General features: G+C 37.7%; 1 protein-coding gene across 1 annotated transcript; it reads left to right on the forward strand.

The window, feature by feature from the left end:
• Positions 1 to 4,477: 4,477 nt before the first annotated feature.
• LOC143848482 (beta-cubebene synthase-like) lies at positions 4,478 to 11,952 on the forward strand. Its single transcript, XM_077357438.1, has 7 exons — positions 4,478 to 4,716; positions 9,394 to 9,667; positions 9,789 to 10,161; positions 10,259 to 10,477; positions 10,622 to 10,757; positions 10,994 to 11,242; positions 11,348 to 11,952. Exons 1-7 carry the CDS (start codon positions 4,576 to 4,578, stop codon positions 11,639 to 11,641), a joined length of 1,686 nt encoding a protein of 561 aa, XP_077213553.1. The 5' UTR covers positions 4,478 to 4,575; the 3' UTR covers positions 11,642 to 11,952.
• Positions 11,953 to 20,502: the final 8,550 nt, after the last annotated feature.

A 20,502-nucleotide genomic window follows, 5' to 3' on the forward strand; every position in this document is an offset into this window, starting at 1 on the left:
CTCAACTCTAACCCAAACTGAAATTAAATCGGGTTGGCTTTTCCCAACCTGAGCCAAAATCAGATTGAACCCGTTGGGTTAGGTTTGAGCCCGACCCAAGTTGCACCCATACTTTTTTCTACACAGTCAATCAATGGGTTAAGAGGAGGGTGCATGGGCGGATGCAGGTGGCTCGCTGTTTTGATAATGACACTCCCTACTTTACTAATCACTCTTTGTTTCGATAAAACCACCTGCAACAAGCAAAACACCTGCTAAAAAAATAATTAAATAAATAGGGCTTTTAAGAAGACGGGAACCTATATTTCGGTAAAGAAATTTCGAATCTTTTTTGGTTGTAATTGATTTTGATCCTTTGAATTATTAAAATAGAAACAAACAAAATCCCCTCTCTATCAATGAAATCTTAGTTTATTTTTGAGAGGAATGATAGAATGAAGCGTGCCCTTGCAAAAATCAGCTTCAATAGCGCCCCTATTGGTTCATTTATGCAAAAGTCAACACAATTTCCACTTTTTTAGGCGCTGTACTTTGTGTAAATGAACCAGTAGCGGCGTCCTTGAAGCTGATTTTTGCAAGGGCGCCCTTCATTCTATCATTCCGCTATTATTGAATATAATATAATAAACCTCCCTCTTGCCACTTCAAGAGATCTTTGTTTATTATTGAATACAATATACTCCAAAAATGTAGGGATTGATGGAAGAAAAATAATCGTGGAACTGGGCTTCGCTCAGCTATTTAGGAGTATTTCCTCAGAGAGTCTCTTCCTGGGTTATACCTGTGTTTATATACAATATTGACCCAGATCATGCCAGAGGGAAGGACATTTTATATCTACATGTAGAGTATAGTAATTGATGGGGTATAAAAAGTCACCCCCAATTAGCTCTCTACACGTGGCCCACGAAAGGGCTCACCCAGAAGTTGACACCAGCCTCAGGGGTAGCCAGGTAATCCACCTAGTATGGATAACCTCCAAGGAGGTGGGTGGGTGGAATACACACCTACCAAAAAAATAAAATTCGAATCTTTTTTTGTTTTCAATTGATTTTGATCCTTTGAATTATTAAGATAAGAGAAAAAAAATCCCCTCTCTATTAGTGAAATCTTAGTTTATTAATTGAGATGAACGATATAATGAAGGGCGCTCTTGCGAAAATAAGCTTCAAGGGCGCCTCTATTTGTTCATTTATGCTAAGTCAACACAATTTCCACTTTTTTAATGTTGGGATTGATGGAAGAAAAATAATCGTGGAATTGGGCTTTGCTCAGCTATTTGGGAGTATTTCCTCAGAGAGTCTCTTCCTGGGTTATACCTGTGTTTATAAACAATATTGACCCAGATCATGCTAGAGGGAAGAACATTTTATATCTACAAGTAGAGTATAGTAATTGATGGGGTATAAAAAGTCACCCCCAATTAGCTGTCGACACGTGGCCCACGAAATGGTCCACCCAGAAGTTGACACTAGCCTCAGGGGTAGCCAGGTAATCCACCTAGTATGGATAACCTCCAAGGAGGTGGGTGGGGGGGGAATATACACCTACCAAAAAATTAAATTCGAATCTTTTTTGGTTTTTAATTGATTTTGATCCTTTGAATTATTAAGATAAGAAAAAACAAAATCCCCTCTTTATAAGTGAAATCTTAGTTTATTAATTGAGAGGAATGATAGAATGAAGGGTGCCCTTGCGAAAATAAGTTTCAAGGGCGCCTCTATTTTTTCATTTATGCAAAGTCAACACAGTTTCCACTTTTTTAATGTAGGGATTAATGGAAGAAAAATAATCGTGGAACTGGGCTTCGCTCAGCTATTTGGGAGTATTTCCTCAGAGAGTCTCTTCCTGGGTTATACCTGTGTTTATATACAATATTGACCCAGATCATGCCAGAGGGAAGAACATTATATGTCTACAAGTAGAGTATAGTGATTGATGGGGTATAAAAAGTCACCCCCAATTAGCTGTCGACATGTGGCCCACGAAAGGGCCCACCCAGAAGTTGACACCAGCCTCAGGAGTAGCCAGGTAATCAACCTAGTATGGATAACCTCCAAGGAGGTGGGTGGGGGGAATATACACCTACCAAAAAAATAAAATTCGATTTTTTTTTAATTGATTTTCGTCATTTGAATTATTAAGATAAGAAAAAACAAAATCCCCTCTCTATTAGTGAAATCTTAGTTTATTAATTGAGAGGAATGATAGAATGAAGGGTCCCCTTGCGAAAATATGCTTCAAGGGCGCCTCAATTTGTTTATTTATGCAAAGTCAACATAGTTTCCATTTTTTTAATGTAGGGATTGATGGAAGAAAAATAATTGTGGAACTGGGCTTCGCTCAACTATTTGGGAGTATTTCCTCATAGAGTCTCTTCCCTTGTTATACTTGTGTTTATATACAATATTGACCCAGATCATGCCAGAGGGAAGAACATTTTGTATCTACAAGTCGAGTATAGTAATTGATGGGGTATAAAAAGTCACCCCCAATTAGCTGTTGACACGTGGCCCACGAAAGGGCTCACCCAGAAGTTGACACCAGCCTCAGGGGTAGCCAGGTAATCCACCTAGGGCAGGTAAAATTTGGCCCACTCATGGGCTGCCAGATTGTATTGAGTGTAAAGGTGATTGGGATCATGGTTTTGCACTGATTACATATACATGTGGTAAATTACATTCATACCCATAAGGTATACATACTAAATTAATGGTGTAATCAATACACGTTTTGCATCTCCTAATACAAAATTAGTAAGAGGATCAATTATAAAGATTGTACCCATTAATTACTTTCAAACGCAAAATATTTTCGTATTTAACAATAGGATCTACGTGGACGTATTTCACCCACTCTCTAACTCAGTCCTTTAAATTCTCCGGCATCCTAGCCTTCAATTCAGATTGTTCTTGAAACAAAATTGAGTGCAGCCTTCCACTCACATTGCCATGTCTCATCAAGGCTGCCCCTCCGATGAATGTGACCCTAAACCCATAGCCACTATAAGGCATACCAATACCATGGTGCGGGCTCACAAACCAATATGACTCCTCAGGTCGAAGGACATATAAAGGGTCCAGTCTTGGACGAATAGACTTACCTTTAGTCCTACCCACATGTTATTCTGGTACGATCCCATTCAGCGCGTGAACAATTCACTGCACCCATTCATCTTGGTTAGGATCCACAAGTACAAAAGAATTAGATGTAGGTTGGTTTCCAGTGGGAATTAGATGTAGTTTGGCTTGAAGAGCTAGATTTTGCCATCAATTTTGCTAGGAGGGATAAGTAAAAAAAGAATTCTCTCATCGTGAAACTTGGTTGGATCTTGAAATAAACAAAAGGTTCGTGCCACCTTGCATTGTACTAAAATGAGATCCTCGTTATTTGTAGAGGATCCAATGAGATCCTCGTAGTGAATAGCCCTAGTAGAGGAAAATTAATACCACGTTATTTGTACTAACCATTGAATGATCCCAACCATTGGTCAATGGGCTCTTGCTGATAGAATGAGAATTGAGGCATACATTTCTTTTTAATTAAATATAGAGACCGGTTCACCACCCTTGCAAATCAGTCTTCAACATTTTTGTGAAGGGGTGAGGTTAAAAGACATGTTTCTTAGTAAGTTTAATCTCAGCTGTTCACAGAAAGGTGATACCCAAGTCAAAGCAGAGAATTAGGTGGTGGAACTAGTAAAATGAAATTAATTTGGCATGATAAGGACCACAGTATTATTAGTTAGGACGGTCCACAGTAGTCAAAACCTTTCTTGCTGCTCTCAGTCTTTCAACAAGAGAAAGAAACGATTTTCCCTCGTCGCACAACAAGAAGCCAAAAACATTGATATTTTCCTGTCATGAAATTTTGGTAAAGATCAATACGAGACTTTCGTGCTTGAGCATCGCGGTTTGTTAGTTCTAGGGAAAAAAACTTTAGGACTATCCAACGACTGTAGGTTAGCTCCTCACGTGATGAAGACGAACATGTGGGTGGGGAACTTCTTTTCTTTCTAAAGAAAGAGATGCTTTTGATGGTGATTTTCCACCCCTTATGGCCCAACCTCCTCGCTGGCACACCGTACTGTGGGAGGTACGGTTCTGATACCATTCTGTCATGCCCGACACGACTAGGTAAATATTGTCCGGTTCTGGGTCTTTTACCATCCCCGGTTTTGCTTTCCAACAGCACTAACCGTGCCTGACCCACTCTGCTGGGTCACGCCTTGGAGATGCTAATTGTATTGAGTGTAAAGGTGAATGGGATCATGGTTTTGCATTGATTGCATATACATGTGGTAAATTACATTCCTACCCTTATGGGTACTAAATTAATGGTGTAATCAATACACGTTTTGCATCTCCTAATACAAAATTAGTAAGAGGATCAATTATAAAGATTGTACCCATTAATTACTTACATACGCAAAATATTTTCCTATTTAACAATAGGATCTACGTGGACATATTTCACCAATTCTCTAACTCAGTCCTTTAAATTCTCCGGTATCCTAGCCTTCAATTCACATTGGTCTTGAAACAAAATCGAGTACAGCCTTCCACTCACATTGCCATGGCTCATCAAGGCTGCCCCTCCGATTCTTCCTCCACCCCCCATTTGTCTAGTAGTGAAAAGGAGGTCTTTCGTCAGTCAGCAAACTTTCATCCTGACATATGGGCTGATTTTCTTCTTACATTGTCTTCTCGTGATATGGTATGTACCATCCATACAGGTTGATTTTTTGGCAGATTTTGTCTTATTAATTTAATTTATCTGAGGTAGCTGTTCTCACATGCAAAAGCCAGAGGTGAAATAGCTTTCTCCGAATTTGCCTAGCAAATTCACACACACACACACACACATATGATGGGTGGCCGTGAAAACACGTGAAGACTAAAAAAGTAGGTACGGCCCATCTTTTTTGATGATCCAAACCGTTCATCTGTTTGGGCACAACGGAAATAGGTTGTGCCCTAAAAATCAGTTCCATAGGATGATCCTAACCCTCAGATCTGAACTGATCTGAATATGGAGATTTCCAAAAATCATTTATGGAATCTTCTACATATCGAAGGGTTAGGATCATCCTATGGAACTGATTTTTGGGGCAAAAACAGATGAACGGTTTGGATCATCAAAAAAATGGGTCGTACCTACTTATTTAGTCTTCACGTGTTTTCACGGCCACCCATCATATTATTGAGAATTTATATCATGGGTGGCCGTGAAAACACGTGAAGTCTAAAAAAAGTAGGTACGACCCACTTTTTTTTATGATCCAAACCATTCATCTGTTTGGGCACAACGTAAATAGGTTGTGCCCTGAAAATCAGTTCCATAGGATGATCCTAACCCTCAGATTTGAACTGATATGAATATGGAGATTTCCAAAAATCATTTATGGAATATTCTACAGATCGAAGGGTTAGGATCATCCTATGGAACTGATTTTTGGGGCACAAACATATGAACGGTTTGGATCATAAAAAAATATAGGCCGTACCTACTTTTTTAGTCTTCACGTGTTTTCACGGCCACTTTAAATATGATGAGTGGCCGTGAAAACACGTGAAGACTAAAAAAGTAGGTACGACCCACTTTTTTATAAATTCTCAATATGAGAATTTATATGATGAGTGGCCGTGAAAACACGTGAAGACTAAAAAAGTAGGTATGGCCCACTTTTTTTTATGATCCAAACCGTTCATCTGTTTGGGCACAACGTAAATAGGTTGTGCCCTAAAAATCAGTTCCATAGGATGATCCTAACCCCCAGATCTGAACTCTCTCATATATATATATATATGGGTCGTACCTATTTTTTTTTTAACTTCACGTTTTTACGCGGCCACCCATCATATAAATTCTCTCTCTCTCTCTCTATATATATATATATATATATATATATATATATATATATATATATATATATATATATTCTCTTCTGCTATATATATTTAATCTAATACTATATAGTAGAAGAGAAAATAAGAGAATTTTTTGCGGAATTACAGATCACTTTTTTTAACAAAGGCACCTATTCAACACACATATTTTCAATCCTACCCCCTCATTTATGCTTTTTAACAAAGGCACCCATTAAAGCCACATTATTTCAATCCTACCCCCTCCTTTATGCTTTTTTAATAAAAAAATCTATGAGTGATCTTAACCATCCGATTTAAGAGGAACAACATATTATGGAAACCTCTATAAGATTAGAAGGCTAGAATCAGCCGATGGAAATGATTTTTGGGGCACAACCTATTTATGTTGTGTTTCATCACATGGACGGTTTCGATCAACTTGTGATGTGGTCCGTACAGTTCTTTGTCGGCCGGGTTTTTTTACTAGCATATCTACTATACAGTATCTATCTACTATATAGCAGAAGAGAAAATGCTTGAATTGTTTCATTTATTTGTGAATTCTGTGAATTTAACACCTCACCCCAAATAGATAAATACCTCTTATGCCCTCAAATTCCAGCGAGTCTAAGTGAAAAATACCTCCTATGCCCTCAAATTTCCACGAGCTCACGTCTTCTTCTTCTTTCTGTTCTATGAAGATATTTTTGGTCTTTGTTTCCACTGTGAGAGATAGAAGACTACATCAACCTCCATTCCCATCTTATCAACGTCCCTCTCTCTTTCTCTTTCTCTCAACACATAGATTAGGGTTTTTCATCATCATTTTCAGTTTTTCTTCATCTTCTTCCTCTGTTGTTTGCCACCTAACAACAGATGTACTTTTTTATTTGAAAGTTATGATTTTTTGTCCCCTTTTCCAAAATGAGAGAGAAGGCTATGCTTCTGATCTCCCTTTTCCCCTTTCTCTTATTCAATTTTAGGGTTTTCCTGATCTTTTTTTCATCCTCTTTCTTCAATTTTGGGGTTTTTTAATCCGGGCATATGTGTTTTCTAAAGAATACATGAATACCTAGAGTGGTGTTTCCATCTTCTCTATGTGTTGCTTGATTGGGAAATTAGACATGGTATTTTTGGGATCTTTGCCAATTAGAAAACTCAAGCCTCAACCCACACAAAAAATCCCCTACTTTTATACATATTGATCGTTGTTGTAGCTCTCTATGATATTCGGGTTGGTTATTCCAAATAAGTTCGTACAATCTGGAGCATTAGAAGGATCTGAATGATATAGCTGCTCTAATTTAATTCAATCTTATTTACCCCATTTACTTTCAATTGCAATATCTGAGATATAGCTGCTCCGTTGAGTGGGAACTGTAACTTCTTGAAGGTAATTTTTGCACCTCAACCCTCATTCAACTTCTAATTTTCTCAGTTATTTTCACAGTTATTTTCAATAAGAAAAAAAAAACCCAATCTCTCATGTCATGAAGCCATCCTACTTCATATATTTTTAGCGGTAGACTGTTAATCTCGGGGCTCTGCTTTTATGAGAGAGAGAGAGAGAGAGAGAGAGAGAGAGAGAGAGAGAGAGAGAGAGAGAGAAAGATGGTTAAAGTATAAAAGATTAAATAACACCATCTCCAACAGCTTAAGTTTTGAAGTAACTGGTAGTTTCCCATGGTATCAGAGCAAAGGTCCTGAGTTCAAACCATCTTGTGAGTAAAAATCCACAAGAGATGGCCAACCCAAAAGTCGGGCCACATGTGCTACGTGTAGGCCAACCCAAAAAAAGAGGGGTCACACGTGAGAGGGAGTGTTAAAGTATAAAAGATTAAATAACGCCATCTACAACAGCTTAAGCTTTTGGAGTTACTGGTAGTTTCACAGAGATTCTAGGGTTGCAATTTTACAATATATAGTTGAACACCAGCTTTTTCATATTAAATGGAATCTTGCATGCACGTTGATACTTGAATGCAGAAGGATGGCTGCGAGGTTACCTTTTCCTTGAAGTGATTGCTATTGCTTATTAGTTGTTGCTTATGAATTATGATGGTGTATGTTGAACGGCATATTTTTTTAAGTAAATAGATGTTTGTGAGACTTCTATCGGCATATGAATATTTTTGAGTATTTGTTCGTCTTGTTCTATTACTAATTTTTAAATTTACTTTTACACAATACACATGTGAACTAATTTAATTCAGTGTCTTCCATACAGGTCTAAAAAGGGTTTGAGGCAGCAAGGATCCAAGTTATTGTATTTTGAAATTCACATAAATCCCGATTTTTAAAAGTTCTTGGTAAATTAGATCAAAACGAACAAGAAATGGTCTAAGTCAAAAGTAAATTCGACAATTTTAAAAGGAAATGATTGATCTAACTATATTTTATTTAGAGTTTTAAAAGAAATCAATCGCTAAAAGAACTAGAATGCAGAATAATGCTTTATTAGAGTGGAGTTCATTTGACTACCTTGCGGAGCATCAAAATCAAGTAACTCCAACATGTTTTCGATTTGAATTTCCTAGATCAAAAGATTGATCCCTATTCCTAGAGCCATAATTCATTGGTCAAATAAAAGAATGAAAAAGACAATAGAACTATCGAATAAAGAAACTGAAATGACATGAATTCTACTCTAATAAATGATACAATAATCGGCGCACTGCAACTTACTAAAGGAAAGGCTGATGTGGTTTCTACATATGTTCCTTTTTTTTGCAATATGTAGTAATTTTTTTTGCAAATGTGGCTGATGCGAAAGCGCAATATGTAGTAATTTTTTTTTTTTTTTGCATGACTGACAAAAGCCTAAGGAATTCTCGATCCTCGAATTTGGCCCTCACAAAAAATGGACCTGCATATCTCTCTGAAAATTTAAAACTTTGAAATTTTTAATGCCAAATGACAAGTTTGGTCCTCACTAAGAATTCTCGCTGGACCTATGGCGCTGGTTAGAAGAGAAATTAGATTTGGTGGGTCCTACTCTAATACAAATTTGTAAGGAAAAATCCTAGAGAGGTGAATAGGTAGCTGTCTTGTTCTATTTATAATGATCCTCTATGAATTGATCATTTTCCCTCCTATGTGATTATGGTCTCGATTTTGATGGTTTCAAGGTGATTAATGGTTAGTATGAAGATCCTAGATATAGGGCGAGCCTAGGCGCAACGGTAAGGTTGCTCCATTGTGACCTGGTGGTCACGGCTTCTAGTCCCAGAAACAGCCTCTCTGCAATTAAGGCTGGATACATCTAGCCCTTCCTAGACCCGCGCAATGGCAAGAGCCTCGTGCACTGGGCTTAAGAGTGAATTGACATTAAAAAGCGTTAAAAGTCTGCAACATACCCTCCTTTAAAGGGGTGTGAATTAATCATCGCCCAATATTTATTTTCATTTTGTTTCTCCTCCTCATCGTAATTTCCAATACGTGGAACCCCTTTCATTGTTTACCAAAAACTAATATGTCGGCGATGAATAGAAACCCTTTTAAGTGGTGTAAGGTGTTTGTCCAGGGGCATGATGCATTGGCTGAACAACGAGTTGAAGAACTGAAAGAAGAAGTTAAGTGCATACTAAGCAATGCCAGCGATCCCGTCCAAGAAATGAATTTGGTAGATGAGCTTCAACGCCTTGGAGTGGCCTATCACTTCGAAACTCAAATCGAGGAGGCATTAATACGCATGTACGATTCATATACAAATGGCGTATACAATGATGATGATGATCTTAATGTTGTTTCTATCCGATTTCGACTGCTTAGACAACAAGGATATAATGTCTCATCCGGTATGACTACCTATTTGTTTGATGTTCTATTAATTTAGTGTGCTTTTGCTAGTTTGTGAATATCATTATTCGTAGTTTCTATTTTTGATGATGCATGTAACAAATTTTAATTGTAAAACAGATGTATTTTTGAAATTTCTGGAGGACGAAGGAAACTTCAATGTCATCTTAGCAAGCAACACTCTAGGTATCTTGAATTTGTATGAAGCGGCACATCTTAGTACACAAGGAGAAGCTATACTAGATGATGCCTTGGCATTCACCAGAAAGCACCTGAAGTCAATGATACCCCTCCTAAGCCCTACTCTTGTGAGACATGTAGAGAAATCCCTAGATTTGCCGCTACACAAGTGCATCCCGAGGCTGAATGCAAGACTATACATCCCTGTCTACCAAGAACAGTCTACAAAGAGTGAAGTACTACTAGAGCTTGCAAAGTTAGATTTCAATCTCTTACAGTCAATTCACCAAAGAGAGTTAAGAGACTTCTCAAGGTAAATTGCATGAACAGAATAATGCCTATTTTTTCTCATCTTCAAATCCAACAATATGAATGCTTATTGCGCATGATATGTTGATACTTTTCCTTAGGTGGTGGAAGGATATTGGCCTCGCAACAAAGTTACCTTATGCTAGAGAAAGAACTGTGGAATTGTACTTTTGGATGTTCGGAATTTATTTCGAACCACAATATGGCCGAGGTAGAATGATTTTGACCAAAATACTTTTATTCCTATCTTTGATGGATGATACCTACGACGTTTATGGTACATGGGATGAACTCCAACTATTTACCAATGCAATCCAAAGGTCTGGGATTTGCTTTCTCATCTTTCTTCGGATTTCTAATCCATAAATGCGAGATTTATAACCAATATGTCTTTCTTTATAATATTCTTTGACCAAAAAATGTAAATTTTAAGATGAAAATGTGAATTTGTACTGAATTTTCAGGTGGGATATTGGGGCCATGGATCAACTACCAGACTACATGAAAGTGCTTTTTCAAGCATTCGTCAATACCATCTCTGAAATTGAGGAGGAATTAACGCCTGATGAAAAATACCGTATATCTTACTTAAAAGAATCAGTATGATATGCTTCTCTGCCTATGCTATTTTTGTTGGGATTTGCTAGGCAATTTTGCGGCTGACTTTTGCACATGAGGACAGTCACATAGGTTGACGTTTTGGCAGATTTTGTCTCATTCAATTAATTCATCTGAGGTGGCTGTTCTATTATGCAACAGCCAGCCATGAAATGGCTTTCTGTGAAATTATTACATTTACTTCCCTAGTTGTAATCTTCTACAGTTGGTTATTCCAGATGAAATGTTTGAATAGAGCTGAGTTGGACGAGGCCAAATGGTTTCACTCAGGGCATCATCCAACATTTGAGGAGTACATGAACATTGCGCTAATTACTGCTGGTTACGCATTTCTGACCGTAGCTTCTTACATTGGCATGGATGAAATTGTGAAAAAAGAGGCCCTTGACTTGATTAATACCTACCCCAATATCATTAGGTCAACTTGTATACTGGGACGAGTCCTTAATGATATCCAATCACGCAAGGTATGATGAATTCAAAAAAAGAAAAAGAAAAAAGAGAAAAGTTCTATTTTCACATGTTTTAATTATCACAAGATTGCATATAATTCAGGTGTTTCGAACATGTAGTTTGAAAAAGAAAGAGGACACATTCCTTCGGTTGTGGAGTGCTACATGAAGTCGCACAGATGCACAGAGCTAGAGGCGCATGAGAAGTTGCAAGAAATGGTTTCCGTTGCGTGGAAAGACATCAACCAAGAATTCATTAATCTGAATCATATTCCGATGCCTATCATTATTAGGGTACTCAATTTTGCACGTGCGAATGAAATGATATACCATTACCGAGATGGATACACTGATTCAACACATGAGATCAAAGACTATATCACCTTATTGCTTGTTGATCCAATTCCCCTTTGAAAATGGAGACTATGCTTTGATGGTTCCTTTTACTCCTCAACTCGTGGGTAAAAGGGAAATTTCCTAAGAGACCCTTTTAACAATAAATTGTCTCTATTATCAAGTTTGAAAGAGTCCATCTGTTTGTCTCTCTTAAGCTAAATAAGGGTGCATCTGTTTGTCTTTCTCATAAGCTAAATAAGATTGTTGTCATGTGGCTATTGATTAAGTAATTGGGTTGTTTAGATTTTGTTATTGTCTCTGTTGTGAAGTTCAAAGTGTATGCTTGTCTTTATCTTAAGCTTAATAAAAGTGTTATCCTTTTAGGAAAATATGAGAATTTAGCTTTTGATTTGAGTAATTGATATGTTTACATTTGTTATAAGTGTTTTAATTTTGTATGAAGTAAGAACGCGTGCTCATAAACATAGTGATTTTAACAAATGATTATCTCATTAAAATGAGATTTAATCCCTTTGGGATTTTTTTTTTTTGAAATAGAATCCCTTCGGGATTTTACGGTCTAAATGCCTTTGGGATTTTTATTATTCTTTTTTCGTAATTTAGTTTGTAGCAAAAATATAATAAGCAACATAAGCATATGGCAATAAACTAATCTAGCAACACAAGCAATAGAATTCTAACTAACATGCAAAATTTGGATTTATAACCATTTTACTCAACATTTAAATAAATAAAATTCTTGAAATTTAATAAAGCTAGGTGGGTACCCAACAGAGTCACCAAACTGTGAGACCTGTTCGGGAGGTTATCCCTTCTCACCCACGAGAGTGGTGTCGGGTTTTTGCTCTTTCTTTCTGGTGTGTTAGATGTTTCTTGGGTTTTGCTCTCTTTTCAGTGAATTTGGGACTAAGGAATTCGAACTTCACGAAAAAAAGAATTGACCATAGTATCCACCTAGGTTAGGACCTAAGACCCATAAGTGACTCTGTGAACTAAGTCCGTGATCCCCCATGATTAGGTCCGTTACCTGATTATGAGAATAGAAGGTGTTATGCACCATTCTTGTCCGGTAAAACCGGTCTTTAATTTCAAGGATTTTATTTTAACTACAAAAGTTATTATATCTTGTGTGAGTTATGAATTATGCAATGACACCTAGGATGTTCTAATATTTTAGCCATTCACATTTTATACTCATGCGGGCCAAGAGTAAGTCCTAAATGCCTAGCTACATGCCTATGTGCCTAGGATGGACTTAAGTACCTGTGTTGTGTTTGTGACTTGCGACTTTTGAATGTTTGAATTAATTTGATGACTCTGAGTGCTTGAGTGTCCGTGGTGATTCCTTTTGACGATCTAGCTAATGCAACTACATGCTAATGAACCTAGAACTAATGTAAGGGTATCCTAAAATTTGTGACTTGGGTTCAACTAATGACTTAGGTTCAACTAAGTAAACCTAAGGACTTGGGTTCAACTAAGTTCACCAAAGGGTTCTAAATTCTAATGTGTCTAAGATCTTAAGGAAAGGGCGCTGATATTCTCTCCTCCTCCCCCCCCCCCCCCCCTTTGACGACCCTGTAATTGTAAACGTTAAGTGTAACTTATATAATACGTTTCCCAACTTTTTACCCCTCTCTCTCTCTCTCTCCAACAGGAACCGTTGGTGAGCCCATCATTTGAACCCTACCCATACTTTTCAAAATGAACGCAACACCATAGGATGATCCAAATCGTCCATTTGATGGGCCACAAAAGTTGCATCCCAAAATATCATTTCCATAATCTGATCCTAGCCCTTCGATCTAAATAGAAACTACATATTATGCAACCTCTATAGAATGGAGGGTTGCTACAGGTTGCACCCCAAAATATCATTTCCATTGGTGGGGCCTACAATTGGGCATTAATGCTACTGTACGACGCTCACCATAGGATGATCCAAACCATCCATTTGATGGGCCACGATGTAAATAGGTTGCGCCCCAAAATATAATTTCCATAGGATGATCACAACCCTTCAATCTATAGAGGTTTCCATAATATGCAGTTTCTCTTTAGATCAGAGGGTTAGGATCATCCTACGTAAATGATATTTTGGGGCGCAACCTATTTACACTGGGTCCATCAAATGGACGGTTTGGATCAATCTACGTTGTGGCCCACCATACGACTCAGAATTTACAAAATAAATTGGTATCTATAAAAACTGGGGAGTAGATAACCGCTTATTCTCTCTCTCTCTCTCTCTCTCTCCATCCAGTTTTTTTCAAAATAAACTATGGCCCACACCATAGGATGATCCAAGCCGTCCATTGATAGGCCACATCGTAAATAGGTTGTGTCCCAAAGAACCATTTCCATATGATGATCCTAATTCCTAGCCCTCTGATATAAAGAGAAACTGCTTATTATGGAAACCTCTATAGATTGGAGTATTGCGATCATCCTATGCATATGATATTTTGGGGCGCAACCTATTTACAATTTGGCCCATCAAATGGATGGTTTGGATCATCCTATGGTCCGGACCATACACTTCATTTTCAAAAGTATGAGTGGGGCCTACAATTGGGCCTTAATGTTACTGTACGAACCACACTATAGGATGATCCAAACCATGGAGGGGTTGGGTCATCCTATGGTGTGGACCATACACTTCATTTTGAAAAATATGGGTGGGGCCTACGATTGGGCCTTAATGTTACTGTACGACCAACATCATAGGATGATCCAAACCATCCATTTGATGGGCCACAATGTAAATAGGTTGCGCCCCAAAAATTATTTCCATAGGATGATCGCAACCCTCCAATCTATTGAGGTTGCATAATATGTAGTGTCTATTTAGATCGGAGGGCTAGGATCAGCCAATGGAAACTATATCTCGGGATGCAACCTATTTACGTGGTAGCCCATCAAATGAACGGTTTTGATCATCCTATGGTGTGGCGTTCATTCGTTGTTCAAAAGGTGGGCCAACCAACGGTTCCCTGTTGGGCCCACCAACTGTTCCTGTTGGAGAGAGAGAGAGAGAGAGAGAGAGAGAGAGAGAGAGAGAGAGAGAGAGAGAGAGAGGTAAAAAGATTGCATATAGCCTCCAAGGAGGTGGGTGGGGGGAATATACACCTACCAAATTGATTTTGATCCTTTGAATTATTAAAATAAGAAAAAACAAAATCCCCCCTCTATGAGTGAAATCTTAGTTTATTAATTGAGAGGAATGATAGAATGAAGGGCGCCCTTGCAAAAACCAGCTTCAAGGACACCCCTATTTGTTCATATATGCAAAGTCAACACAGTTTTCACTTTTTTAGGCGCATTCCACTTTTTAGGCGTAAATGAACCAATAGGAGCGTCCTTGAAGCTGATATTAGCAAGGGTGCCCTTCATTCTATCATTCCTCTATTATTGAATATAGTATAATAACCCTCCCTCTTTCCACTTCAAGAGATCTTTGTTTATTATTGAATACAATATACTCCAAAAATGTAGGGATTGATGGAAGAAAAATAATCGTGGAACTGGGCTTCGCTCAGCTATTTGGGAGTATTTCCTCAGAGAGTCTCTTCCTGGGTTATACCTGTGTATATACAATATTGACCCAGATCATGCCAGCCTTGCTTCTCCCACCCCAAAATCATGCCAGCCTTGCTTCCCTCACCACAAAATCTTCAACCGAACTTTTTATATCTACAAGTAGAGTATATTAATAGAAGGAGAAATGAAGAATAGTAACTTGGTCGAGATACGTTAAAGAGAAATGCAAATAACAAAGGAAAAACAAGCCATGTACACCGAACTAGCAATGAACATTATTGGGATGATGGCCTCCGTGGGGATATGATACCATGAGATTGTATTGAGTTACTGTAAAGGTGAATGGGATCATGGTTTTGCATCGATTGCATATACAGGTGGTAAATTACATTCATACTAAATTAATGGTGTAATCATACACGTTTTGCATCTCTTGATACAAAATTTGTAAGAGGATCAATCATGAAGATTGTACCCATTAATTACTTACAACGCAAAATATTTTCCTATTAAACAATAGGATCTACGTGGACATATTTGACCTGCTCGCTAACTCAGTCCTTTAAATTCTCCGGCATCCTAGCCTTCAATTCACATTGTTCTTGAAACAAAATCGAGTACAGCCTTCCACTCACATTGCCATGGCTCATCAAGGCTGCCCCTCCTATTCTTCCTCCACGCCCCATTTGTCTAGTAATGAAAAGGAGGTCGTTCGTCAGTCAGCAAACTTTCATCCTGACATATGGGCTGATTTTCTTCTTACATTGTCTTCTCGTGAGATGGTATGTACCATCTCGTGAAATGGACGTGTATAAACATTCACAAACCTGTCCATTTTTTGCCTCCACAGTTCGAAGGATTAGGAGGATCCTATGAAGCTGATTTTTTGATAGGCCCTCGCATTGATAGGGTGAGCCCAAAAAATCAGCTCCATAGGACCATCCCAACCCTTCAAGCTGTGGAGGCAAAAAATGGACAGATTTGTGAATGTTTATACACGTCCATTTCATGAGATGGTACATACCATCTTATCAGAAGACAATGTAAGACGAAAATCAGCCCATATGTCAGGATGAAAGTCCGCGATGAAAGTCCGCTGACTGACGAACGACCTCCTTTTCACTACTAGACAAATGGGGCGTGGAGGAAGAATCGGAAGGGCAGCCTTGATGAGCCATGGCAATGTCAGTGGAAGGCTGTACTCGATTTTGTTTCAAGAACAATGTGAATTGAAGGATCAATTATGAAGATTGTACCCATTAATTACTTACAAACGCAAAATATTTTCCTATTTAACAATAGGATCTACGTGGACATATTTCACCCACTCTCTAACTCAGTCCTTTAAATTCTCCGGCATCCTAGCCTTCAATTCACATTGTTCTTGAAACAAAATCGAGTACAGCCTTCCACTCACATTGCCATGGCTCATCAAGGCTGCCCCTCCGATTCTTCCTCCACGCCCCATTTGTCTAGTAGTGAAAAGGAGGTCGTTCGTCAGTCAGCAAACTTTCATCCTAACATATGGGTTGATTTTCTTCTTACATTGTCTTCTCGTGGGATGGTATGTACCATCCATACAGGTTGACTTTTTGACAGATTTTGTCTTATTCATTTAATTTATCTGAGGTAGCTGTTCTCACACGCAAAAGCCAGATGTAAAATAGCTTTCTGCGAAATTGCCTAACAAATTCACACACACAAAAACATGTGGCCCCACATTTTCGGGGGATCCAAAGCATTCATTTGGAAGGCCCTTCCATGGATAGGGTGTGTACCAAAAATCAACACTATAGGATCATCCTAACCCTGCCATTTGTCGAGGGAAAAAAATGGGCAGAAACAGTGTCTCTCCTTTTCCCCTCCACCTTTGATTGGGTTAGGATGATCCTATAGGACTGATTTTTGGTACACACCTTATCCATAGAAGGGCCTTTCAAATAAATGCTTTAGATCACCCCAAAAATGTGGGTCACATGAGTTTTTGAAGCAGCTACTCAGATAAGCTATCTGAGCAGCTGCTCACAAACCATATTCTCATATATATATATATATATATATATATATATATATATATATATATATATATATGAGACGAGAGAGAGAGAGAGAGAGAGAGAGAGAGAGAGAGAGATTGTTAAAGTATAAAAGATTAAATAACACCATCTCCAACAGCTTAAGTTTTGGAGTAACTAGTAGTTTCCCATGGTATCAGAGCAAAGGTCCTGAGTTCAGACCTCCTTGTTAGTAAAAATTCACAAGAGATGGCCAACCCAAAAGTGGGGCCACATGTGCTACGTGTAGGCCAACCCAAAAAAAAATGGCCACACGTGAGAGGGAGTGTTAAAGTATAAAAGATTAAATAACGCCATCTACAACAGCTTAAGCTTTTGGAGTAACTGTAGTTTCACAGAGATTGTAGGGTTGCAATTTTACAATATATTGTTGAACACCAGTTTTTCATATTAAATGGAATCTTGCATGCACATTGATACTTGAATGCAGAAGGATGGCTGTGAGGTTACCTATTCCTTGAAGTGATTGCTATTGCTTATTAGTTGTTGCTTATGATGATGTATGTTGAACGGCATATTTTGTTAAGTAAATAGATGTTTCTGAGACTTCTATCGGCATATGAATATTTTTGAGTATTTGTTCACATTGTTCTATTACTAATTTTTAAATTTACCTAAATATATTTTATTTTTACACAATACGCTTGTGAACTAATTTATTTCAGTGTCTTCCATACAGGTCTAAAAAGGGTTTGATGCTGCAAGGATCCAAGTTATTGTATTTTGTAATTCACATAAATCCCGATTTTTAGAAGTTCTTGATAATTTAGATCAAAACGAACAAGAAATGGTCTAATTCAAAAGTAAATTCGACAATTTTAAAAGGAAATGATTGATCTAACTATATTTTATTTAGAGTTATAAAAGAAATCAATCGCTAAAAGAACTAAAATGCAGAATAATGCTTTTTAGAGTGGAGTTCATTTGACTACCTCGCGGAGCATCAAAATCAAGTAACTCCAACATGTTTTTGATCTGAATTTCCTAGATCAAAAGATTGATCCCTATTCCTAGAGCCGTAACTCATTGGCCAAATAAAAAAGTGAAAAAGACAATAGAACTATCGAATAAAGAAACTGAAATGACATGAATTCTACTTTAATAAATGTTAACTTACCACTTCCCCAAAAGCTTAAGCTGTTGGAGAAAGGCGTTATTATCTTTTATATTTTAACACTCCCCCGCACATGTGTCCCACTTGGCAAACATGTGGCAAGTGTGGTCCCACTTTAAGCCAACCATCGTATGTGGATTTTTGCTATCCGGGAGGTTTGAACTTGAGACCTTTGGCTCTGATACCATGTTAACTTACCAACTTCTCCAAAAGCTTAAGCGGTTGGAGAAAGGCGTTATTTATCTTTTGTACTTTAACAATAAATGATACAACAAGGGAAATTCTAAGCTAATATGGAAATCAAAATAAGAGATTTTAATTTGGATTTTAAATCCCCTCCCTTGATTTTAAATCCATCAAAAGCCCCCTTTTTTTACTTTTCTTTGGATCTAAAACCAAGGTGGCAGGTTTTCTCTCTCTCTCTGCCCTTGTGATTAGACGGTCGACCACCATATAATTTCTCTCAAAATAAAATTACATGAAAATTGAAATGAAATTTATTGTTGCAATGATGATCTCTTGATCTTCTTCTCCAGCACGTAATCCAAAGAGAAAATTATTTCTCCTGGATCTACCCTTATCTTCCTCCATTTAAGCCTAACTAAAATTCTATGTAGTTTGGAGAAAAGAATAAATTCAATTCTAAAGTCTAGAATTTGAATTTTCCTGTACGTCTTGAATTGTCTTGTGTGTCTAATTGCATTGGTTTTAGTTCTTTATATGGACTATAATTCTGAGGTCATGATATTTTAGTTGGTGTAAGATAAAAAATTCTACCTATATTTCAGAATTTGGATTCATCAATGAGAAAGCTACAAAATTAATCATCATCGGCGCACTGCAACTTACTAAAGGAAAGGCCGGTATGACAAAATGTGGTTTCTACATATGTTCCTTTTTTATAGAGAAAAACTCATTAGCTGATGCGAAAGCGCAGTATGTAGTAAATTTTTTATTTTGCATGGCTGACAAAAGCCTACGGAATTTTATTTTGGCCCTCACAAAAAAAGGACATGCATACATATATATATATATATATATATATATATATATATATATATATATATATATATATATATATATCTGAAAATTTAAAACTTCGAAAATTTTAATACCAAATGACAAGTTCGGTCCTCAATAAGAATTCTCGTTGGACCTATGGAGCTGGTTAGCAGAGATACTAGATTTGGTGGGTCCTACTCTAATAAAAATTTGTAAGGGAAAATCCTAGAGAGGTGAAAAGGTAGCTATCTTGTTCAATTTATAACGATCCTCTATGAATTGATCATTTCCCCTCCTATGTGATTATGGTCTCGATTTTGATGGTTTCAAGGTGATTAATGGTTAGTTTGAAGGTCCTAGATATAGGGCGAGCCTTGGTGCAACGGTAAGGTTGCTCCATTGTGACCTGGTAGTCACGGGTTCGAGTCACGGAAACAACCTCTCTGCAAAGCAGAGGTAAGGCTGTGTACATCTAGCCCTTCCTAGACCCGCGCAATGGCAAGAGCCTCGTGCACTAGGCCGCCCTTTTATGAAGATCCTATATATGATTCCTTACACTCTGGCTTTCTTCGTGTGTTTTTTCTATCTGTTAGTGACTGTATAAAATATTTAGGGCAGTGATAAATTTGCATCCCCTGTAGGATAATTCGCACCCTAGAGTGAATTGACATTAAAAAGCGTTAAAGTCTGCCACATACCCTCCTTTAAAGGGGTGCGAATTAATCATCGCCCAATATTTATTTTCATTTTGTTTCTCCTCCTCATCGTAATTTCCATTAAGTGGAACCCCTTGCATTGTTTACCAAAAACTAATATGTCGGCGATGAATGGAACCCCTTTTAAGTGGTGTAAGGTACTTGTCCAAGGGCATGATGCATTGGCTGAACAACGAGTTGAAGAACTGAAAGAAGAAGTTGAGTGCATACTAAGCAATGCCAGCGATCCCGTCCAAGAAATGAATTTGATAGATGAGCTTCTACGCCTTGGAGTGGCCTATCACTTCGAAACTCAAATCGAGGAGGCATTGACCAAAATAATTTTATTCGTAAATTTGATGGATGATACCTACGACGTTTATGGTACATGGGATGAACTCCAACTATTGACCAATGTAATGCAAAGGTCAGGGATTTGCTTTCTAATCTTCTCTTCAGATTTCTAATCCATAAATGCGAGATTTATAACCA

Source organism: Tasmannia lanceolata, unplaced genomic scaffold (genome assembly GCF_043159265.1).
Source record: "Tasmannia lanceolata isolate RefF3 unplaced genomic scaffold, GAP_Taslan_0.1 ptg000016l, whole genome shotgun sequence".
In the NCBI taxonomy this organism is placed as follows: domain Eukaryota; kingdom Viridiplantae; phylum Streptophyta; class Magnoliopsida; order Canellales; family Winteraceae; genus Tasmannia; species Tasmannia lanceolata.